At 48.4% G+C, this 21,441-nt stretch overlaps 1 protein-coding gene across 1 annotated transcript in view; it reads left to right on the top strand.

The window, feature by feature from the left end:
* The window catches only part of Grb2 (growth factor receptor bound protein 2), a 60,319-nt gene extending 55,494 nt beyond the window's left edge, over positions 1 to 4,825 (top strand). Inside the window, exons 4-6 of the mRNA XM_051159046.1 lie at positions 337 to 459; positions 2,966 to 3,134; positions 3,854 to 4,825. Of these exons, the coding sequence (XP_051015003.1) occupies positions 337 to 459; positions 2,966 to 3,134; positions 3,854 to 4,039 (478 nt within the window). The 3' untranslated portion in view covers positions 4,040 to 4,825. The remainder of the gene's footprint in view (positions 1 to 336; positions 460 to 2,965; positions 3,135 to 3,853) is intronic.
* Positions 4,826 to 21,441: the final 16,616 nt, after the last annotated feature.

Raw genomic sequence — 21,441 nt, 5'->3', positions numbered from 1 at the left:
TGATGCGTGAGTGAGGGACAGGCGGCTTTGGCTTTAGAACCCTGCTTTCTGTGACTGCAAGTTTGTAATGGCCTCCTTGTAGACTTGAAGACTGGCCTGCCTTGCTTCCTTAAGCCTTGATCTAGAAAGTAGAGTGGGTGGAGCTTTTTGAAAACATGATTTCTCAGGAAGGCCCCGAGCCAGACAGACTTGGCCCAGGGAGCCTTAGGTAGGAGACAGTGGTTAAGCTCTGCCCTCTTCCTCCAGCAAGGAGTGTCCTCGTTTTTACTCTTTTTACTTGCACATCCGCTTCTTTGTGGGGAAGCAGATGTTGACCAGCTTGCCTTCCTTCCTTAGGTGGTTTTTTGGCAAAATTCCCAGAGCCAAGGCAGAAGAAATGCTGAGTAAGCAGCGGCATGATGGGGCCTTCCTAATCCGAGAGAGTGAGAGTGCTCCTGGGGACTTCTCCTTGTCTGTCAAGTAAGTATTTCCTGCTGGGGTTGTCCACAGAAGCTGCTGCCATTGACTGGATTGATTGATCGTAAGGCTATGGGGAAAGTGTTAACAGATTCTTTTCATGGAAATCCTAGCGTTTTGCTCTAAAGCCTAGTTGTAGCAGATCTGAATTTTAGCTTCCCAGTGGCATGAACCTTCAGGAACAGCATTCAGGGCCAGTTTTCTTTTCTTTTCTTTTTTCTTTCTTTCTTTCTTTCTTTCTTTCTTTCTTTCTTTCTGGTTTTGGAGGGGAGAGGTTGTTTGTTTTTTGGGTTTTTCAAGAGACAAAGTTTCTCTGTGTAGCCTTGGCTGTCCTGGACTCAGTTAGCTGGCCTCGAACTCAGAGCGATCCACCTGCCTCTACCTCCCAAGTGCTAGGATTAAAGGCATGCACCGCTACACCCAGCTTTTGTTTTGTTTTATTGAGACAAGGTTTCTTTATATAACTGCTCTAGCTGTCCTGGAACTCGCTCTGTAGACCTGACTGGCCGTGAACTCACAGTCATATACCTGCCTCTGCCTCCCCAATGCTGAGATTAAAGGCGTGCACCACCACGTTGAAGTTTTTTATTGAATGTGTGTAAGGGTCTAACAGCATCCTGGGCTGGGTTTGTAGAATTACCACTTTTATGCTTCTCAGTAGCTGTGTGTTGTCTGCTGTCCTTGGCCTACACTGCTCCAAGTGGCGGAGACAAATAGTTAATCAGTGGGTAGTGGCCAGGCCCTGAGCAGAGTGTCTTCTGGAGACTAGCTTGTAGGTTAGACACTGTCATCTCTATACATGCTCCTGCTAAAGACACCAGGAAGGCCGAGCTATTCCCTTCCAGCAAAGGAAATCTTGTAGAGGATAGAGATCCAGGGCAGGAGGTAGAGTGCTTGTTTAGCGCCCGTGAGGCTTTGGGTTCTGTTCCTAGTACAAGCACTACCTACAACTAAGTGTAATCCCAGCACTCGGAGGGTTGTAAGTTCTAGGTTATCCTTGGCTACACGGTGAGTTCAAAGCCAGCCTGGGCTATATCAGACCCCGGCTAGAGACATGGCTCAGTGGGTGAATTCTACAAGTTGCCTTCTGACTCCATGTCCATGCCCACCACACACATGCACACGTGTGCATATATAGAGACGTGTAATTTTAAAATTAAAGAAGTTAATGTGTTATCACTCTAGGAATAAGATATATGGCGGGATATGCAAGCATTAGGACCTGAGTTAGGATCCGCAGTGTCAAAACTGGTGGCAGGGAAGAGAGAGGGAGAGAGGCTGACGCCTGGAGCCCTGTGGCCAGCTAACCCTGACTAATCAGTGAGCTCCAGGGTCAGGGAGACCTACTTCAGAATAAGATGGAAGAGAGGTCCAGGAAGACGGCCACCATTGACAGGAGGTTTCCACATACATGCCCACATGTGCATTCACACTTCATGAACAAGTACGCACATACAGGGAAAACGTGAGGGCTTAACAGCACCAGCCTCTGAGATAGCGCACTAGTTTCAAGGTCTTCGGAATCTGGTGACAAGGTCGTGGTGACAAGTGACCCTGCGCTCTGAATCCATGTGCATCACAGAAGGACCCTTAGGTTTTAGGAGCCAGCATAGTCCTCTCGAAGCCTTTGCTTCTCACTGGAAACAGTGAAGTCATCTGGCCACTGTGGTCTCGCTTTCCTCCATTTCAGTTGCCAGAGGCCAGCCAGAAATTCCAGAAATAACTCCTAGATTTTAAATAACTTTCATGATGGCATATTGTTATAATTGTTTCCATGAAAATTAAGCTTTATCAGATTATATGTGTCTATGGGGAAACTGTGTCTGGGGTTTGTATCTGGTTTCAGACTGTCCCTGGGTGCTGGGCTCCCCAGCTGGAAGCTCAGGACTGCCATCTGCTGGACTGCCCTTAGGGCGCCTTTACCTCCTCTTGGCCTTAAGACTGAATTTGAAGGGTTGGCAGTGGACAAGAAGCAGTGTTCTGTCCCAATCACATTTGTCGATCTTGTGCCTTGTGTAACGGTGGAGTGTTTGTTTCTTGATACTTAAGTCTCGTTACCCAGAAAAGCAAAAACAGTATGAAAAATTCCTCAGTGGAAAGCATGTAATCCCACCAATGGGGAGGCTGGGAAGATCATCGTGAGTTGTAGGCCAGCTTGGCCGGTTAGTGAGCTCAAAGCCAGCCTGAGCCAATGTTGAGTATCACATCATCATTTCAGCCTTTAAAGCAGGTAGAGCCGTATGAGTAGATCCACAGGCTCTTAAGAGTTAGACTAGTGGGTGGGCTTCCCTCTGTGAGGGACTGGTGGCCAGTAGTCAGGAGAGCTATAGGGGAGGCTCTGGAGATGCTCCCCACTCCCTCCAGCTGGAGACTCAGGGTGGTGTGCGGCTACTATGTCCCCTCACTCTGAAAAGCCACGCCAGATGAGTGGACTCCCTTGACACCTTCGGGTTTGGGACAGCCCTGCAGAGCCTGGTGGCTGCTTCATGCCTCTTCTCCCCATCCTCAGGTTTGGAAATGACGTACAGCACTTCAAGGTGCTCCGGGACGGAGCCGGAAAGTACTTCCTGTGGGTGGTGAAGTTTAACTCTTTGAATGAGCTGGTAGATTACCACAGATCAACATCCGTGTCCAGGAACCAGCAGATATTCCTGCGGGATATTGAACAGGTGCCACAGGTAAGCCAGAGAGCTTTGGGTCACTTCCAGCAGATGAGAGGGGCTCCTCTAGAACACAGGCCCTGGCATGGCCACCACAGCAGCCCCTGTGCATGTTTGCGATGCGGACCTGTCAGTGCACAGTCAGATGGCTGTGTCCCCAGCAGCCTGCGAGGGGGTGCTGTCTGTACTCACTCCTGTTCCTCGCCAACAGGAGTTCGTTTGTTTGTTTTTTGGATTTTTGTTTGTTTGGTTTTTGGTTTTTCAAGACAGAGTCTCTCTGTGTAGCCTCGGCTGTCCAGAACTTGCTTTGTAGACCAGGCTAGCCTCAAACTCACAGCGATCCGCCTGCCTCTGCCTCCCAAGTGCTGGGATTAAAGGCGTGCGCCACCACACCCAGTGGGGACTGTTTGTTTTATGGAAGCTCTTTGGCCTAAGTGACTGGAACAGATATTTTCAAACCTGTTTAACAGAACTCTAGCACACACAGCTGCTCCCCACTAGCTGATAGAGCCTATTGGCCATCCTTGGCGACATGGATGTATATACCCCCTGTGGGTTTTGAACATGAATAAAGGAGCACTCTAAACCTACCTAGGAGGACTTAGAAACGTTTCAGAGTGGAGGGAGGAGGTGACGGCTGCTGTGGGAAGTGGCGGGTCTGCACATGCTCACACCCCTAAAGCTTACAAGGAGCTGACAGCATCAGGAACACCATTTCCTCTCCTTCTCTCTTGCAGCAGCCAACGTATGTCCAGGCGCTCTTTGACTTTGACCCCCAGGAGGATGGTGAGCTGGGCTTTCGCAGAGGAGACTTCATCCACGTCATGGATAACTCAGATCCCAACTGGTGGAAGGGGGCCTGCCATGGGCAGACCGGCATGTTTCCCCGCAATTACGTCACCCCAGTGAACCGGAACGTCTAAGAAGCAAAAGAGATTATTTAAAGAAAGTGAAAAGTTGAGACCATACACAAGAGTTACACCCACATGCTGCCTGTCACAGCCTGTGAGGGAATGCAGAACACCTGGCTGGGTCCCACTGGGACCCTCTCACTTAGGTTGCAACTTTGGGGGGTGGGAAGGGGCGTTTGATTTCATAATGCCAAAACTTAACCTATTGAATTGAATTATGATTTTTACTACAGAATCTCGCCGCTGCTCCTGTTCCCCTCCCATGTCCTTTTTCTCATCCTTTCTTTCCTGTCCTTCCGTGCATGACATTTAAGGCCACATATAGCCCCAGCTGATGCCAATAAAAGAAAAGAAACCAAGTGGGCTGGTATTTTCTCTATGCAAAATGTTTGTGGAGATGGATGGACAAAAAGAGCCGTAGTCTTCACACAGGGGTGCCCAGGGCATCTGTGGCCCTTGGTTGGGCTTCTACCAGAGATACCCAAGGGCATCCACCTGCAGCCGGGAGCATTCCATCGCAGTTGGACTTAGGGGAAGGAGGCCCGCCGCCCACCTGTGGTCTCCTGAGAGTCAGACTGCAGGCCTGCGCCTCTCCATACTGTTCCCTTCGGGTGTTGTCAAGATGTTGTTTTCATAGTGCCTTTTTTTCTTATTTCAAGGGTGTTTTATGAGTGGTGTTTTTACTTTCTTTTTTTTAAGTAAGTTAAAGACAGTCCAGAGCTTTTCAGCTGATAAGTCTCCTGTCCTGTGTAAATACTTTCCTCTCAGGGCAGGGGAAACAGGATAGAGGAAGGAGCCGGTAGAAGCAGAAGGTGTTGGTATCCCCATCTGGGACGGGCTCAGCTTTGTGAGCTCACACTTACCGGGCCTCAGAATGCCTGGCCTCAGGTCTCACTTGTGGCCTGCGCTTCTATGCCTGGAGCAAGTAAGTATCAAACATACAGAAAAGTTGGAGGAGCAGGAGTTGTCCAAACCGCCTTCCCCCTGTCCCAGGCTGCACTCGGATGGGAGTTGAGGATGTTGGCTTCTCGTTTTTCTTGCTCTTAAATTTTTAGGTCCTTGTTCTCAATTGTGTATTTTCCAACCTGCCTAGGATGCAAACAGCAGGGCTGTGGGGTTGGTTGCATCTCTGTGCACACTGGGTTGTGTTTGCAGTGGTTCTGCTGCCCCCATCCCATGAAGCCTTGCCAGGCAGGAAAGACCAAGACCAATGCAAAGATTTTTTTTATTGTCTCCTGTGCGCCCAGTCCTCCAGCCACGTGCCTGTCCACCATCTCTCCACGCAGCCTCCTTCCTCCACAGAAACAAGGCTGCTCCCAGTCTCTCCTTTGGAGTTGGTGGCATCCTTGGGCTGCTAGGTTCTTCAGCGTGGGGTCTCCCCTGGACTCTGGTTCTGAGATGGACTTAGCGTGGAGCACCCCTGCGGCCCAGGAGGCAGCCTTCTGTGGAGCGCATTCCCACCCTGCTGGCTCTGCTTCTCTCCCTGCTGACGATAACAATGATCTCTGGAATTACACCTGGGCCATTTGATTGTTTTGTTCTGGAATTGGTGTATATCATGAAGCCTTGCCGAACTAAGTTTTGTGTGTATATATTTAAAGATCAGTGTTTAAATAAAAAGACCTATGTACTTACTCCTTTAACTTCTGCGAATAGCAGTTTGGTAGGTAGTGATGAACTGTGAATAAACATACAATGAATTCTTCACTGTGTATCTTTATTCCTCCTTGGTGATGTCTTTTTTAGTAGACAGGGTCTCTCACTATGCTGCCCTGGCTGGCCCGGAGCTCAGATCCACCTACCTCTGCCTCCCATCCTGGGATGAAAGGCGTGGAGCGTGGTAATTCAGGCTGCCACAGCCAACCCCTCTGATCCTAGGACGAGTGATGTAGTTCATCGGCTAGAAGTTGGTTTAGATCAACAACTTGGAGGACCCAGAGCTGGACTTGTAAGTCTCGGCCCCCTCTAAGCTGAATGTGGAAAGACCCATCTCTCAGGGAGTCGCTGAGACACACTGGCTGTGACTGCTGCTGGGTAAGACGAGGCTAGTAGAGTACCACACGGCGCAGGCTGCAACACATACGCCAAGGGTAAAGCTTGAACGAGAGAAATTGCACAGAGCAAACAGCCCTGCCTTGCGAGAGGGATCTGCGCCTGCCCCACCCAGCTGCCTCCAAGTCCCTGCAGACCAGCTGCCTTGAAGCTGAGCAGAATTTCCCAAGGTGGGGCCACCAGAGTGAAAGGCAGAGACTGACACTGAACTCCATGTGTGTCCTTGCTCACTTTGACCCCTTCCTGGTTTTGTTTTGGGGGCATGGCAGGGGGGCAGTGTCATTTTTTCCCCCAGTGCTGGGAACCCAAAGCCTTGCACTTGCTAAGCAAGCAGTTTCGCTGAGCTGGGCCCCAACACCTTGCCCTTCCCCCAGCACCTTGGGAGTTTAGCATCAGGAGGAATGGTATAACCTGCTTTCAAGTGATCATGGTGAGTCACAGATTTCCTGATTTGTGTGTCCCTGCTTCTCCCGTGGATCAAACTCTGGGAATCGGGTCTGCGTGTTTGTGTGGTCAGTGCTCCCTGGAATAGAGCTCACCTGTGCCAGGCCTTGAGGTTACCCCTAGTCAACCTGGCCCATCATAGTGGCCCTGCTGAGCCTATAGCTCCTGATCCCAAGACTCATACACCAGGAGTGAGTTGTGAAATGAGATCCTGAGGGCTGTGGTGGACAGCTATGTGCTTCTGTCCCATCATAAAGCACCAGCCAGCTGTCTTCCTCTTGCCGCTGACCCCTGGCCCTGCATATAGGCTAGGTGACCTTCAGGCCCAAATACTTTTTTTTTTTTTTTTTTTAACTTTTTGCAGCAGGGTCTCGCTATGTAACCCTGGCTGGCCTCAAACTCAGATGCTGGCTTTTGTTTGGGTTTTATTGTTTCAATTTTTAAATATTTTTTATGTGAATGGGTGTTTGAATACATGTCTTGTACCATTTGAGTATGGTGCCCTAGAAGTCCAGACCTAAAACTGGAGTTAAAAAAAAAAAAAGATTGTAAGCTACCGTGTGGGGCCTGGGAACTGAACCTGGATCCTCTGGAGGAGCAGCCTGCACTCTTACCCACTACTGAGCCATCTCTCTCACCGACACCTTGATTTTTGTCTTGGAAGGAAGGTGTTGAATAGTATAAGATGGCTATATAGTTGTACCTGAGACTTGGCTTGTATTGCTTCCCTGTCCCAAAGGCTGGCATTATACCCATGGACCACTATGACCTGCTCACTTAGGATCCCCCAACTGGGGCTGGAGAGATGGCTCAGAGGTTAAGAGCACTGACTGCTCTTCTAGAGGTCCTGAGTTCAATTGCCAGCAACCACATGGTGCCTCACAACCATCTATAATGAGGTCTGATGCCCTCTTCTGGCCTGTAGGTGTAATGCAGGCAAGGTATTGTATACATAATAAATCTTTTTTTGTTGGTTTTGTTTTTTTGTTTTTCAAGACAGGGTTTCTCTGTGTAGCCTTGGGTGTCCTGGACTCACTCTGTAGACCAGGCTGGCCTCTAACTCACAGGGATCCACCTGCCTCTGCCTTCATAGTGCTGGGATTAAAGGCGTGTGCCACCACTGCCCTGCTTAATAAATCTTTTTTAAAACCCTATAATCTCAGCACTCGTGGAGGTAGAGACAGTTCAAGGCCAGCCTGGTCTACAACGTCCAGGACAGCCACGGCTACACAGAGAAACCCTGTCTTGGGGTGGGGAACCCCCTACCATGATCAGCTTTTTTTTGTTTCAAGACAGCGTTTCTCTGTGTAACAGCCTTGCCTGTCCTTGACTGGCTTTGTAGACCAGGCTGGCCACTGACCCACAGAGATCCACCTGCCTCTGCCTCCTTGGGTGCTGGGATTACAGAAATTTGCCACCTCATCCAGCAGTCTTTTTGGGTTTTGTCTTAAATAGGGAAAGAGGCACATGAGATACTAGGTCATGAATTCCAGCCCAGGCTGGCCTTGAGCTCCCCCTGATTTTCCTGCCTCCTACTCCCAAGTGCCAGAACTACAGGTACGCACTATCAGGGCCTTGGGTCCCAGCCTTAGGACCATCGCAGTCCTAAGGAAAGCAGGGAATGGCAGCTCACACCTTGTCACCCAGCACTCCCCAGGCAGAGGCAGGAGGATCGGGTTGCATTCCAGGTCACTCTAGGCTGCAAAACTGAGACACTTCATTGTTCCCAGAGAAAATGTAAGGGACTGTTGTACTTAGGGTTGTTATGATGGTTAAGATGGAAAAGTACAATGCCCTGTGCCTGTGTTACCTAGTCCTGTTGTTGGCCAGCCCACTTACTAACTCAAAATTAACAATAAACACCACATTACTGGAATATAGGAACTGACTGTCACAAGCTGGCCTCTGACTTCTATACTTAACACCATGGCCATGGCAGTCATGCCCACACATGCAAAACACACTAAAAAAAAAAGAGTATACAATTGCCAAGCATGGTGGCACACACCTTGAAGCACAGCACTCTGGAGGCAAAAGTATGTGGGGCCTTTTTTTTTTTTTTTTTTTTTTTTTTAGTTTAAATCCAGGGTTCTCCCTATGTCTATTTTTGGGCCAGCCAGAGCCACACAGCGAGACCGTGGCTATAAGTAAGTAAGGGCTGGACGAACTATAAGAGAAAGCACTTGGCCAGTAATCCCAGTGATGAAGAGGATGGAAACTTTCAGGCCAACCCGGACTACTTGATGAGACCAGGTCTCAAAAGCGCAACTTAACATACCATGCCCTGATCAAATGGAGACCACTGAGGCAGGAGGTCCCGACTTGACTCTGACGCAGCTGTAAATACAGTTTGGAGTTTTCACGGCACAGCTTATTAAGCACTCTTGGCTTGGGGGTTAGAAAGCACAGTCGTCAGTTGAGTCAGCACCTCGACCTGTCTGCCTCCACATCCCTTGCCTGTGCTGCCCGAGGTATGAGGACCTGACCCGTGGGTCAGCTTTTTCCCATCTCCTTGAGGCATCTTCAGGACCTGGTGAGAGCATCCTCCATACGACACATGGCCTCTTCTGCTCTCGAACTAGGGGGCTTCCCCCATGAGGAACAGAGTGAGGAGAGCCTCGTCCACACCCCACAGATCAGCTGCCTCCTCCACTCCTGCCCTGCAGACATCACTGAGTCATCCTGAGACTGGAAATTACCAGATTGCGGTATTCTACCGAACTGCTAGGGAGGTGTTCTTCTGCCCAGACTCTTAAACTTTGGTGTGAGCCATGGGCTGGGTGAATTCAGAGAGGAAGTGGGGGGACAACATGCAAATGGGGTAAAGATGGGTGGTTGGGGAAGTGGGGCTGGTACCATCAGTGTGATCTCTTGGTATAGTTACTTGGGCGGTTATTAATAGGTGGGGCACATGCGTAGTATGGGCAAAGACCTGCACAAAATAGACAACAGGTCCACAGGGCAGGCGGAGCAGGGTTAGTGGTGGTGTACAGGTGAAATGGCAGCGTGTCTTGGGCCAGCTCAGAAGTGTCCTCTGCAACCCTCTGCAACATAGACAGGCTGAGACAGTGGGCTCTGATCCCAGCTCCCTCGGTGTCTACTGGAGGCTTCCTTCTGTTCTGAAAAGGGCATCAAAATGGAAGCTGAGTTCTAGAATGCCTGGCTTACAGTAGTTCACAGAACAGAGGCAGGGAAGCCCACAAGAGGCCAATGGTGGCATTAGCTTAGAAGGAGGGAGGGAGTGGAGCCTGCCTGTCTCCTGGCCCAGCTGTCTCTTCTGGGTGTCCTTCTTGGGATCTGAATGACAATGTCCTGGGATGCTGGGGTGGGGGAGGGGGTGGGGACTGGGGGGGCATGTTTGTGTGTGTGGGGTATGTGACTCTACTCTTGTTTCTTTTGCTTATGACTGAACTCAGGAGAACCAGCAGAAGAAGGCTGCCACCTCTGAGGTACTGTATCATCTATGTAGGTGTCTTTTTTGTGACAGCAGCTACCTCGCCCAAGGGCCACAGTAAGAAACCTGAGAAGAAAATAAAATAAAATAAAATAAAATAGAAACCTGAGAGGTCCCTTCACAAACATTAGATGGTAAACCAGGTGTCACAGCTGGGCATGGCTCAGCAGTGAGGAGCACTAACTGCTCTTGCAAGGACCCAGGTGAGAATCCCAGCACATGGTGGCTCACAGCCACTTGTAAGCCCAGTTCCAGTGATCCAGTGCACTCTCTGGCCTCTGAGAGCACTAGGCACACAAATGGTGCACAGATGTGCAAAGAGCCTCAAGTCCAGTGTCAGCCGCATAAGGAGACTGAGGCCAGCCTAGGACACCTGAGATCCTATCTCAAACAAGAGAAAAAGAAGTAGGGTGGCTGAAGCCAGGCATGGTGGCACACTCCTTTAATCATAGCACTGGGGAGGCAGAGGCAGGCATATCTCTGTAAGTTTGAGGCCAGCCTGGTCTACAAGGAGAGTTCCAGACAGCCAGGGCTATTACACAGAGCAATCCTGTCTGGAAAAATAAAAAAAGAAGAAGAAGAAGAAGAAGAAGAAGAAGAAGAAGAAGAAGAAGAAGAAGAAGAAGAAGAAGAAGAAGAAGAAGAAGGTGGAAGGAGGCAGCTGCAGATGGTAACTTAGTGGTAGTGCATTTAGCCAGCATGTTTAATGTTTAAGGCCATAGGTTTCAAAATAAAACAGTCAGCCAGGCAGTGGTGGCGCACGCCTTTAACCTCAGCACTAGGGAGGCAGAGGCAGGCAGATCACTGTGAGTTCTACGACAGCCTGGTCTACAAAGTGAGTCCAGGACAGCCAAGGCTACACAGAGAAAGCCTGTCTCAAAAAACCAAAAATAAATAAATAAATAAATATAGTCAAAATCAAAGAATGTCAGCTTGGTAGCTTATGCCTACAATCCAGCAAGCTGAGGCAGGAGGATTGCTGCTCATCTGAAGGCAGCCCAAGTTACCTGGTAGTACGGAGGCCAGCCTAGATTGCAGGGTGAGGTCGTTTCTCAGGAAGGTAAACAAATCAAGTGGGATGGCAAAGGCCGCCCGTCGGTTCTGTGTACAGGCGTCTTGTCAACGGCGCTTACGTGCCATGAAATGACTCCGTCTTGGCTTTCAGTCAGCACCGGGAACAATTCTCCTTCCACCTCCCACTGCCAAGTCCTTCTGAGGCCTAGGCTCGGCTGCCTCCCCCCCCCCCCTTTCAGATCCTGCCTTCTCTGGCTCTGCCCTTCCTCGCCAACCCTCAGACCCCTTCTGCCTGCTCATCTCCAGATCCATACATAACTCTGCAAAGCTCATCTGAGAGCCCCGCCCCACGAGACTTCACAGAACTGTTGCTCCCCTGCAGTCTCCAACCCCCACCCAGCTGTGTGTCACTGTCAACTTCAAAGCCCTGCTTGACCTGTGTCCTCTATTCCCTTGCTCCCAGAGCCCTCTGCCCTGCATCGGCAGCTGGCTATCTCCATCTGCAGTCAGGGGCAGGAGGAAAGCGTCAGGCCCCAGGCTTGGCCATGCCCAAGGCTTCAGTTCTGGGTCTGCAACCTTGAATATGTGATGTTCCTAAGGTTCAGAGGAAGGAACTTCAGTTGATAAAAGGACTGAGTGTGGCTTTATAAGATCACACAGGTTAAATTTTGTGATGTCACTGGCAGAATATGGCTCATCTTTGCTGGGGTAAGTCACCCTGTGGTCAGCTTATGCCTAAGCCCCTGACGCTGTTACCCGTAGTTCATTTCTTTCTTTCTTTCTTTTTTTTTTTTTTAAACATTTATTTATTTATTATTTATACAATATTCTGCCCGCATACCAGAAGAGGGCACCAGATCTCACTACAGATGGTTGTGAGCCACCATGCTGTTGCTGGGAATTGAACTCAGGACCTTTGAAAGAACAATCAGTGCTCTTAACCTCTGAGCCATCTCTGCAGCTCCAAAGTTCATTTCTTTATATTGATTTTTTTAATGTGGGGTTCCCAGAGCTTTACATATGGTAAGCATATGCTCTACTTAGCACTGAGCTACACCCCAAAAACCATTTTGGTTTTGGTTTTTGAAATAGGGTCTCAACCGGGCGTGGTGGCATGCATGGCTTTAATCCCAGCACTTGAGAGGCAGAGGCAGGTGAATCTCTGTGAGTTCGAGGCCAGCCTAATCTACAAAGAGAATTCTAGGACAGCCAGGGATATTACACGGAGAAACTCTGTCTCAAAAAACTTAAAAAAAAAAAAAAAAGAAAGAAAGAAAAGAAAGAAACAGGGTCTCACTAGGTAGTCCTAGATGTTCTAGAACTTGCCATGCTAACCAGGCTGTCTTGAACTCATAGATTCTCCTGCTTCTGCTCCTTGAATGTTAGAATTAAAGGCGTGTAGCACCATATCGACACTGTTTTATTTTTTGTTGTTTTATTTTGTTTTTGTTTTTGAGACAGGATCTCTCTGTGTTAGCCTTGGCTGTCCTGGACTCATGTAGACCAGGCTGGCCTCGAACTCACAGTGAGCTGCCTGCCTCTGCCTCCCAAATGCTAGGATTAAAGGCGTGTGCCATGCCGCCACGCCGCCACGCCTAGCTGTTTTTGTTCTTTTCTGCTTACATTTTTGTTCCGGCTATGTGTGGTAGTTCTAGCACGCCAAAAGCTGAGCAGTAGGGTCAAGGCTAGCCTGTTGTACATGAGAAAATCCAGGCTAGCCAGGGCTACTCAAAATTAAAAGCCAGCTGAAAAGCCAGGCTTTGTGGCACACAGCTTTAATCCCAGCACTGGAGATGCAGAGGCAGGTGGACCTCTGCAATCCTGAGCCTGATCTACATAAAGACTGCCAGGGCAGCCGAGGCTACAAGGCAAGAGCCTGTCTCAAAAACAAACAAACAAACAAACAAGCAAACAAACTCATCCTGACTCAGGCACAGTGGCTCATGGCTATAATCAGCTCTCTAGCAGCAGAGGGAGAAGACTGATGTTTGGGGCTAGCCTGAGCTATGTAGTGAATGCCAGGCGGGTGTAGGCCAAGTGAGAGACCCTGTTTCAGGAAACAGAATTAAACAGCCAGACAAGTCTGTAGTCTCCTCTAATCCTAACACTTAGAAAGCTGAAGAGGGGCTGGAGAGATGGTTCAGAGGTTACGAGCACCGTCTGCTCTTCCGGAGGTCCTGAGTTCAATTCCCAGCAACCACATGGTGGCTCACACCCATCTATGATGTGATCTGGTGCCCTCTTCTGGCCTGAGCACTGTATACATAATAAATAAATAAATAGATCTTTAAAAAAGAAAGAAAGAAAGTAAGAAAGCTGAAGAGAGGACCCATGCCACACCCAGCTGATGACTTCAAATCCGTACAAAGGCAAAAGTAAATCTGCTGTGAGGTGTGTGCTTTGGGGTCATATGCTGCTCACTGGGTGGCAGGGGCTCCTGGTAGCTTTATTGTTTTTTGTTTGTTTGTTTGTTTTTTGAGACAGGGTTTCTCTGTGTGACAGCTCTGGCTGTCCTCGACTCTCTTTGTAGACCAGGCTGGCCTCAAACTTACAGAGATCCACCGACCTCTGCCTCCCGAGTGACAAGATTAAAGGTGTGGGCCACCACGCCCAGCTTTCCTGGCAGCTTTAATTTTTGAGACTTTGCTGCAAGTTTGGGTGGGAATCCTCTTCCTTCTCAGAATTTCCCTGGCTCGGAGTGCGCATGCTTTCAATATAAACTTCTTTGCCTTGTTCCAGAAGTAAATAAATAAATAAAAGATCCTCTCAGTGGGTTTGTTTGGATATTGTGAAATTTATAAACTGCCCTTCAGAAATGTGGACAACTTCCTGAAGCTGGGTCTCCCATTCTGGAAGCTTCGCCCAGCCCCAGCCAGGGTCATGGCCTTAGGGACCATCTCAGAATCACTCTACTAGAAGGCTTGCGTGTTTCTGATGCGCGACACACACACACACACACACACACACACACAAACCCTGCCCCGCTCCCCACTTCCCTCTCCACGCATATCTGATCTGATTTGTTGGGCTTTCTTTTCTCCTCTGTTGTTTGGGACAGATTCACAGGTCGCCCAAGCAAGCTCTGAACTCCTGAGCCTCCTGTCTTCACCTCCTAAAGGCTGAGGTTGCAGGTTTGCACTAGCACACCCAGCTTTGGCAGTTCCCTTCGAAATCCTGCAGTCGGCTGCTCTCCAGTCCAAATGCAGCCTGAGTGACGTGTCAGGTGAGCTCCACAGTCCTCTGAGGAAACTGTTTAAATCGCATCAAAAATCTCAGACAAGAGCCAGGTGTGGTGGCTCACGCCTTTAATCCCAGCACTCGGGAGGCAGAGGCAGGCGGATCGCTGTGAGTTCGAGGCCAGCCTGGTCTACAAAAGTGGGTCCAGGACAGCCAGGACTGTTAAAAAAATCTCAGACAAAATATATTTTTCTCTAGAAGAGATAGTTATCTTAAAAGAGAATCCATGTCCTTCACTTATGTGGGTGGAGGGCACGTCACCATTGTACGCCACAAGCCACAAGCTAAGTCAGATGACAGGAGCCAGTTCTCTCTTCCCACCTTGTGGGTCCCAGGCATTGAACTCCTGCTGTTGAGCTTGGTGGCAGGCCCCCACTGAGCCACCTTACCATTCCAAAATGAGGTACTTTGTTTGGTTGGTCAGTTGGTTGGTTGGTTGGTTGGTTTTCGAGACAGGGTTTCTCTGTGTAGCCTTGAGTGTCCTGGACTCAATTGTAGACCAGGCTGAGCTGGAACTCAGAGAGATCTGACTGCCTCTACCTCCCAAGTGCTGGATAACAGGTCCGTGAGGCCCATAACTGGCTCTGAGTTGTACTCTGTAGTGGGTGTACACGTTTTAGTTTTGATCCCAAGTGTGGGATGTGGAACAGACTTGTGAGAGAACAGGTGATGTTTATCCAGTTGAAGACGGACCACTTTGTAGGCTGGGGGCGGGGCCTTGGTTTTTGCCAGCTGAAACACATCTTAGTACAGACTCTGAGAGAATATATATATATATGAGCCCAAAATGAGCCCAAAACAGGAGGCGGAGCTTTTTGGGTCTTGGTGTTGTTTGGCTGTTCATCCCTCCACTTCCAGACGCTTCTAGAGAGAACTGCTCCAGAGAATGCGTGGGGGCTCCGGGTTCCGGCTGCTGTTCCAGGTTCCAGCAGCAACTTTGGTGGAATTGCTGGTCTGCTGAGATCCTGCCAACTATGCCAGGGGAATCGTTCCCAGGAACAGAATCCAAGAAGGTCTACTTCTCCTGTTCCCATTAACCTCTTTTCTCTCCTATCTAGGGAAGGTGGGTTGGAAGGGAGGTATAGGCATTAAATAACCTCAAATAAAGTAGGTTTGGAAAAGGCCGGAGCCTGCAATACTCTTCCAAATGGTTGACGCTACTGTGTGCATGTAACTCAGTGGTTGTAGCAGAATTGCCTGCCTGGCACGCACAAGGCCCTGGGTTCAAGTTGCTAATACCACAAAAAGATCATTTTAACATCCCATAACAAAAACAATATGTAAAGCTGTGTGTGGTGGCACATGCTTGTAATCCCAGTGCTCTGGGAAACAGAGGCAGGCGGATCTCTGTGAGTTCAAGGCTAGCCTGGTCTACAAATTTAGGCCAGGACAGCCAAGGCTACACAGAGAGACGTTACTCTAAAAAAAAAATTTTTTTTTTAAGGAAAATTATTTTATTTTATTTTACTTTTTTAAAGATTTATTTATTTATTTATTTATTTATTTATTTATTTATTTATTATGTATACAGTGTTCTGCCTGCATGTACACCTTCAGGCCAGAAGAGGGCATCACATCACATTATAGATGGCTGTGAGCTACCATGTGGTTGCTGGGGATTGAACTCGGGACCTTTGGAGGAGCAGTGCTCTTACCCACTGAGCCATCTCTCCAGCCCAATTCTTTTTTTTTTTTAATTAATTAATTAAAAAAAAAAATTCTTAAAATTTCTGTTGAGCCAGGCATGGGTGTGGTAACATATGGCTTTGAGAGACAGAGGCAGGGGAATTAACAGATATTCAGAGCCAGATAGGGCTACAGAGTTATGACATGTCTCAAAAAATAGACTGAACCCTCCCCCCTCCCAGCTTGCCATCTGCGACCCCCTCTGGGCTTCCTGGCCAGGCCCTGCCTAGGAAGCTCAGTGTGTCGATGGAGAACAGTCATCAGGGGTGCTCTCCAGATGTGTATACACATCTGGGAAGCCAAGAACATGTCAGCTGACCCAGCCAAAGGGAGATGGGGAAGGGACTGGCCTGAGAGACTGATGACATGGGGGCGGGGCTGCAGGGAGAAAGACAGTGGTCTGATACAATGCCCTTGTTTTAGGAGGAACATGATTCCCCGACCTAGTAAGGTTTCAGGAGCTTGCAGGCTATGGCCTCCCTGTGTGTGTATGTGTGTCTGTGTGTGTGTGAGTGTGTGTGAGAGAGAGAGAGAGAGAGAGAGAGAGTATGAGTGTGCGCTTGCATCCTCCTGTCTCTACCACCTTACAAGTGCTAGGATTTCAGGCCTGTGCCATAATTCTTTTTTTTTTGTTTTGTTTTGTTTTTTGTTTTTTGTTTTTCGAGACAGGGTTTCTCTGTGTAGCCTTGGCTGTCCTGGACTCACTTTGTAGACCAGGCTGGCCTCGAACTCACAGCGATCCGCCTGCCTCTGCCTCCCGAGTGCTGGGATTAAAGGCGTGCGCCACCACGCCCAGCTACCATAATTCTTTATGAGACCCAGGCTTGAGCCCAAGAGCTTGTGCCTGCTAGGGCAGCGACAGGTCCAGACCCTCTTTTCCGGGACTGTTTTCTCTGCCCCTCTTTATTGCCAAGGAGTGTATCCCAAGTCTCCCCCACCCTCCATCCTCCTGGGATTACCTGGATATAGCTAACAAACAAACCCTGCTTCTTAGATTTGGAACAACTCCAAAGCAGGTCTTGAGATTTTGGGGAGAAGTTGTGGGGAAGACAGACAACATGGTCTGTGGCTGACCTGGGGCTTGGGGCAGGACCACGTACCGCAGACCCCAAACCTTCTGTGCTTAAGCTCTTCCTCTGTACCAGTGGAAAACACCTTAGGAACTCAGAAATGGCGATGCGTGAGGTACTGTTACCCAAAAGCAGATCTGAGAACTGGAAGCAGAAGCCTGGGAAGTGGGACACCCTCCAACACTGGCTGCCATCGCAAGTGACTACTGCCCTGTCCCTTCCACCCGCACTGCTCTGCTGAGGAGGTGGAAGCAGAGGGTCTGTGCTTGACCATTACTGGACAGTGACGCCCTTTATTTCTTTATAAGTTGTCTGGGTTTTGAGCCATGTGTGAGTGAATCTAAAACAACAGAAAAGGAACCCTAAGAAGTACTTCTAGGGCTGGGTGTGGCAGCGCACGCCTTTAGTCTCAGCACTCAGGAGGCAGAGGCAGGCGGATCTCTGTGAGTTCGAGGCCAACCTGGTCTAAAAAGACCAACCAAGGCTACACAGAGAAAGCCTATCTTGAAAGAAAAAAAAAAAAAAAAAAAAAAACAAAAACTTCTAGTCTTATCCCTGGTGGCCAGGACAACTTCCTCTAGAATATTCTGAGAGTGTTGGGTTCTTCATGAGTTTCTTAGTAAATTTGCCAATGTCTGAAACAAAATAAACAAAACAAAAATGAGGACACACAACCATGCAAACATCTGCACGTGGAGGTTTATTAACAGTTAAAATGAGGCTGGGTGTGGTAGCGCACACCTTTAATCGCAGCACTTGGGAGGCAGAGGCAGGCGGATTGCTGTGAGTTCGAGGCCAGCCTAATCTACAAAGCGAGTCCAGGGAAGCCAAGGCTACACAGAGAAACCCTGTCTCGAAAAACCAAAAAAGGGCGGGGGAGATGGCTCAGCGGTTAAGAGCGCCACCTGCTCTTCCACCTGAGAGATGGAGTTCAGTTCCCAGCACCCACATGGTGGCTCACAGCCCCCTGTAACATGATCTGATCCCCTCTTCTGGCCTACAGGTATACAGGAAGGCACAACACTGATACATAATAATAAATAAATAAATCTCAAAAAAAGAAAAGAAAAAAGAAAGAAAAAACAGTTTAAAATGTTACATTTAATTGTGTGCATGGCAGTGTGCACCTGTGGAGGCAGAGGACAACTTGCAGAAGCTCTTTTCTCCTTCCACCTCTGCATCCCAGGAACTGAACTCATATCATCAGGCTTGATAGAAAAATGAAATAAAGCCGGGCAGTGGTGGCGTACGCCTTTAATCCCAGCACTTGGGAGGCAGAGGCAGGAGGATCGCTGTGAGTTCCAGGATAGCCTGGTCTACAGAGTGAGTCCAGGACAGCCAAGGCTACACAGAGAAACCCTGTCTCGAAAAACCAAAAAAAAGGAAAAAAAAAAAAAAAAAAAAGGAAAATGAAATAAACAAAAACTACTGTTCTTGCAGAGGAAACACATTTAGTTCCTGGCACCTATAATGGCAAATCACAATAGTCTAATTCCACTCCAAGAAATCTATTGTCCTCTTCTGGAGTCTATGGGAACTACACTCATATGTGCAAATTTCTAATATGCACACACACGCACGCATGCACGCGTGGGCGCCATACACCTACTTACAAATAAAACAATATTTTGCAAGGTTGTGATGGTATACACCTTTAATCCCAGAACTCAGGAGGCAAAGGCAGGCAGATCTCTGAGTTTAAGGCCAGCCTGGTCTACAGAGTGAGTTCCAGAAGAGCCAAGGCTACACAGAGAAACCTTGTCTTAAAAATAATAAAAACAAAGCCGGGCGTGGTGGCGCATACCTTTAATCCCAGCACTCGAGAGGCAGATGCAGGCGGATTGCTGTGAGTTTGAGGCCAGCCTGTTCTACAGAGTGAGTCCAGGACAGCCAGGGCTATACAGAGAAACCCTGTCTCAAAAACTCAAAAAAACAAAACAACAACAAAAAAACAGATGGCCAGGCATGGTGGCGCATGCCTTTAATCCCAGCACTTTGGGAGGCAAAGGCAAGAGGATCTCTGTGAATTCAAAGCCAGCCTGGTCTACAGAGTGAGTCCAGGACAGCTAGGGGAACACAGAGAAACCCTGTCAAGGAAGGAAGGAAAGAAAGAAAGAAGGAAGGAGAGAGCGAGAGAGAGAGAGAAAGAAAGAGAAAAATAAAAATAAAGGCTCACCCAGATGGAGAAACTGAAGCCAAAGACACACAGCAAGTTTGCTTCCACCACGCTCTTACTGACCTGTCCCTGACAGAAGAGTGCTGGGAGCAAGTTCCCCTCCCCCAGCGCAGCTCAGCTGTGAGATGCCAACTATTTGTTCAAGGCCATATGGGGCATGTATTGCCTGCAAGGAGGCGGGGGAAGTCCCGACGGGTGTGTAATAGGTCTGTTTAGGAGTGCCGAGGTCACACAGGCTTCACTTCCCCACACTGCCAGGAACGGCTATATTTCTGGCTTATCTTTTCACATGACTGTACTTACTAAATATATTGAACCTAAATGACCAGGCTGCAAATATGCAAATAGTGGGGTACAAGCCCAAGAAAACTGGCACCGTGTGTGTGTGTGTGTGTGTGTGTGTGTGTGTGTTTATGTACACTCCTTATCAACATATACTGAGTGAAGAAAGCACAGTCAAACTGTACATACATGCAAACCAAGTGTTTCAACACAGGTAGAAAAGGAGACACAGTAGAGAAAAACCAGACTATTCGACAGGAGCAACGGTCCACACGCTGAAACAACTGACATCTAAACCCAGGGGCCAGGGAGAAATTCAATCCATATCTCACCAACACAAACATTAACTCACATCGAGACTATGAAGATGGCTCAGCGGGTGGTGGCAGCACAGGCCTTTAATCCCAGCACTCAAGAGACAGGCACATGGCTGTGAGTTTGAGGCCAGCCTGGTCTACAAAGTGAGAAAACCTGTTTCGAAAAACCAAAAAAAAAAAAAAAAAAAAAAAAAAAGACACAGGCACATAAAACTGCAGTACATGAATTAGAAAACATAGCAGGGGGTTAAAAAGGTTTTACTACAGGGTTAGTTATATGAGTCAAATTGGAATTGGCTCTGAACTTGAGGTTTTCCTGTTTCTGAATTCTGGCATCATAGGAAGATGCTAGCACGCCTGCCTGGAGAAAAATCTTTACAAGCCTTTGGCTAGGCATGATCTCTTCCTCCCACTCAAACAATCTGACTAGATTTCATTAAAATTAAAAACTTTAGCTGGAGCAGGGCATAGCTGCACAGGCCTGTAATCCCAGTTCAAGGCCAGCCTGGTCTACAAATTGAGTCCAGGACAGCCAAGGCTACATAGAGAAACCCTGCCTTGGAAACAGAACAAAACAAAATAGTTCTAGGCCAGGAGTTATGGGTCATCCACAGTCACAGAAAAAGTCTGAGGCTGCACGAGAACCTATCTTTAAAATAAATTATGGCCGGGAGCTGGGCGTGGTGGCGCACGCCTTTAATCCCAGCACTCGGGAGGCTGATGCAGGCGGATCGCTGTGAGTTTGAGGCCAGCCTGGTCTACAAAGTGAGTCCAGGATGGCCAAGGCTACACAGAGAAACCCTGCCTCGAAAAATCAAAAAAAAAAAAAAAATTATGGCTGGGCATGGTGGCGCACACCTTTAACCCCAGCACTCAGGAGTCGGAGGCAGGCGGATTGCTTTGAGTTTGAGGCCAGCCTGGCCTACACAGGAAGTCCAAGACAGCCAAAAAAGAAGAAAAATTACCTCTCTGCTACCTGAAGGCTGGTTTTGGAGATGACTGGGAGTAAAGGTGCCACCTAAATTCAATCCCTAGGACACAGTAGGCAGAGAGCTGACTCTTGAATGTTGTCCTCTGACTCCCCCTTGTGGACAAACATAGTAAATAAAAAACAACGGAACAGCTCCATCTTTTCTGATATTTGAAGGGCATGGTGAGAAAAGCTAGCCAGAGACCGAGAAGGCAATTATTTGCAACCTATAGAAGAGGTTTAAAAAGCCAGGCGTGGTGGCGCACGCCTTTAATCCCAGCACTCGGAGGCAGAGGCAGGCGGATCGCTGTGAGTTCGAGGCCAGCCTGGTCTACAAAGTGAGTCCAGGATGGCCAAGGCTACACAGAGAAACCCTGTCTCGAAAAACCAAAAAAAAAAAAAAAAAAGAGGTTTAAAAGAAAAAAAGGTGGGCAATTACTCGTTACAGCCCAGCCATCTGCCTCTTGAGGTGTATTTAAAAAAAACCAAAACAACAAAAAACAAAACAAACAAAACAAGGGCTGGAGAGATGGCTTAGCAGTTAAAAGCACTTACTGCTCTTCCAGAGGACCTGGGTTCAAATCCCAGTACCCACATGACTGCTCACAACTGTCTTTAACTCCAAGATCTGACACCCTCACATAAAATATCAATGTACATAAAATAAAGGTAAATAAAATTAAACAAAAAACGTTTAAAAACCCTCAAAATT

This window comes from Acomys russatus, chromosome 16 (assembly GCF_903995435.1).
Source record: "Acomys russatus chromosome 16, mAcoRus1.1, whole genome shotgun sequence".
Classification (NCBI taxonomy): domain Eukaryota; kingdom Metazoa; phylum Chordata; class Mammalia; order Rodentia; family Muridae; genus Acomys; species Acomys russatus.
Note: the sequence above shows the minus strand (reverse complement) of the source record. Positions and strands in the feature narration are given on the sequence as shown.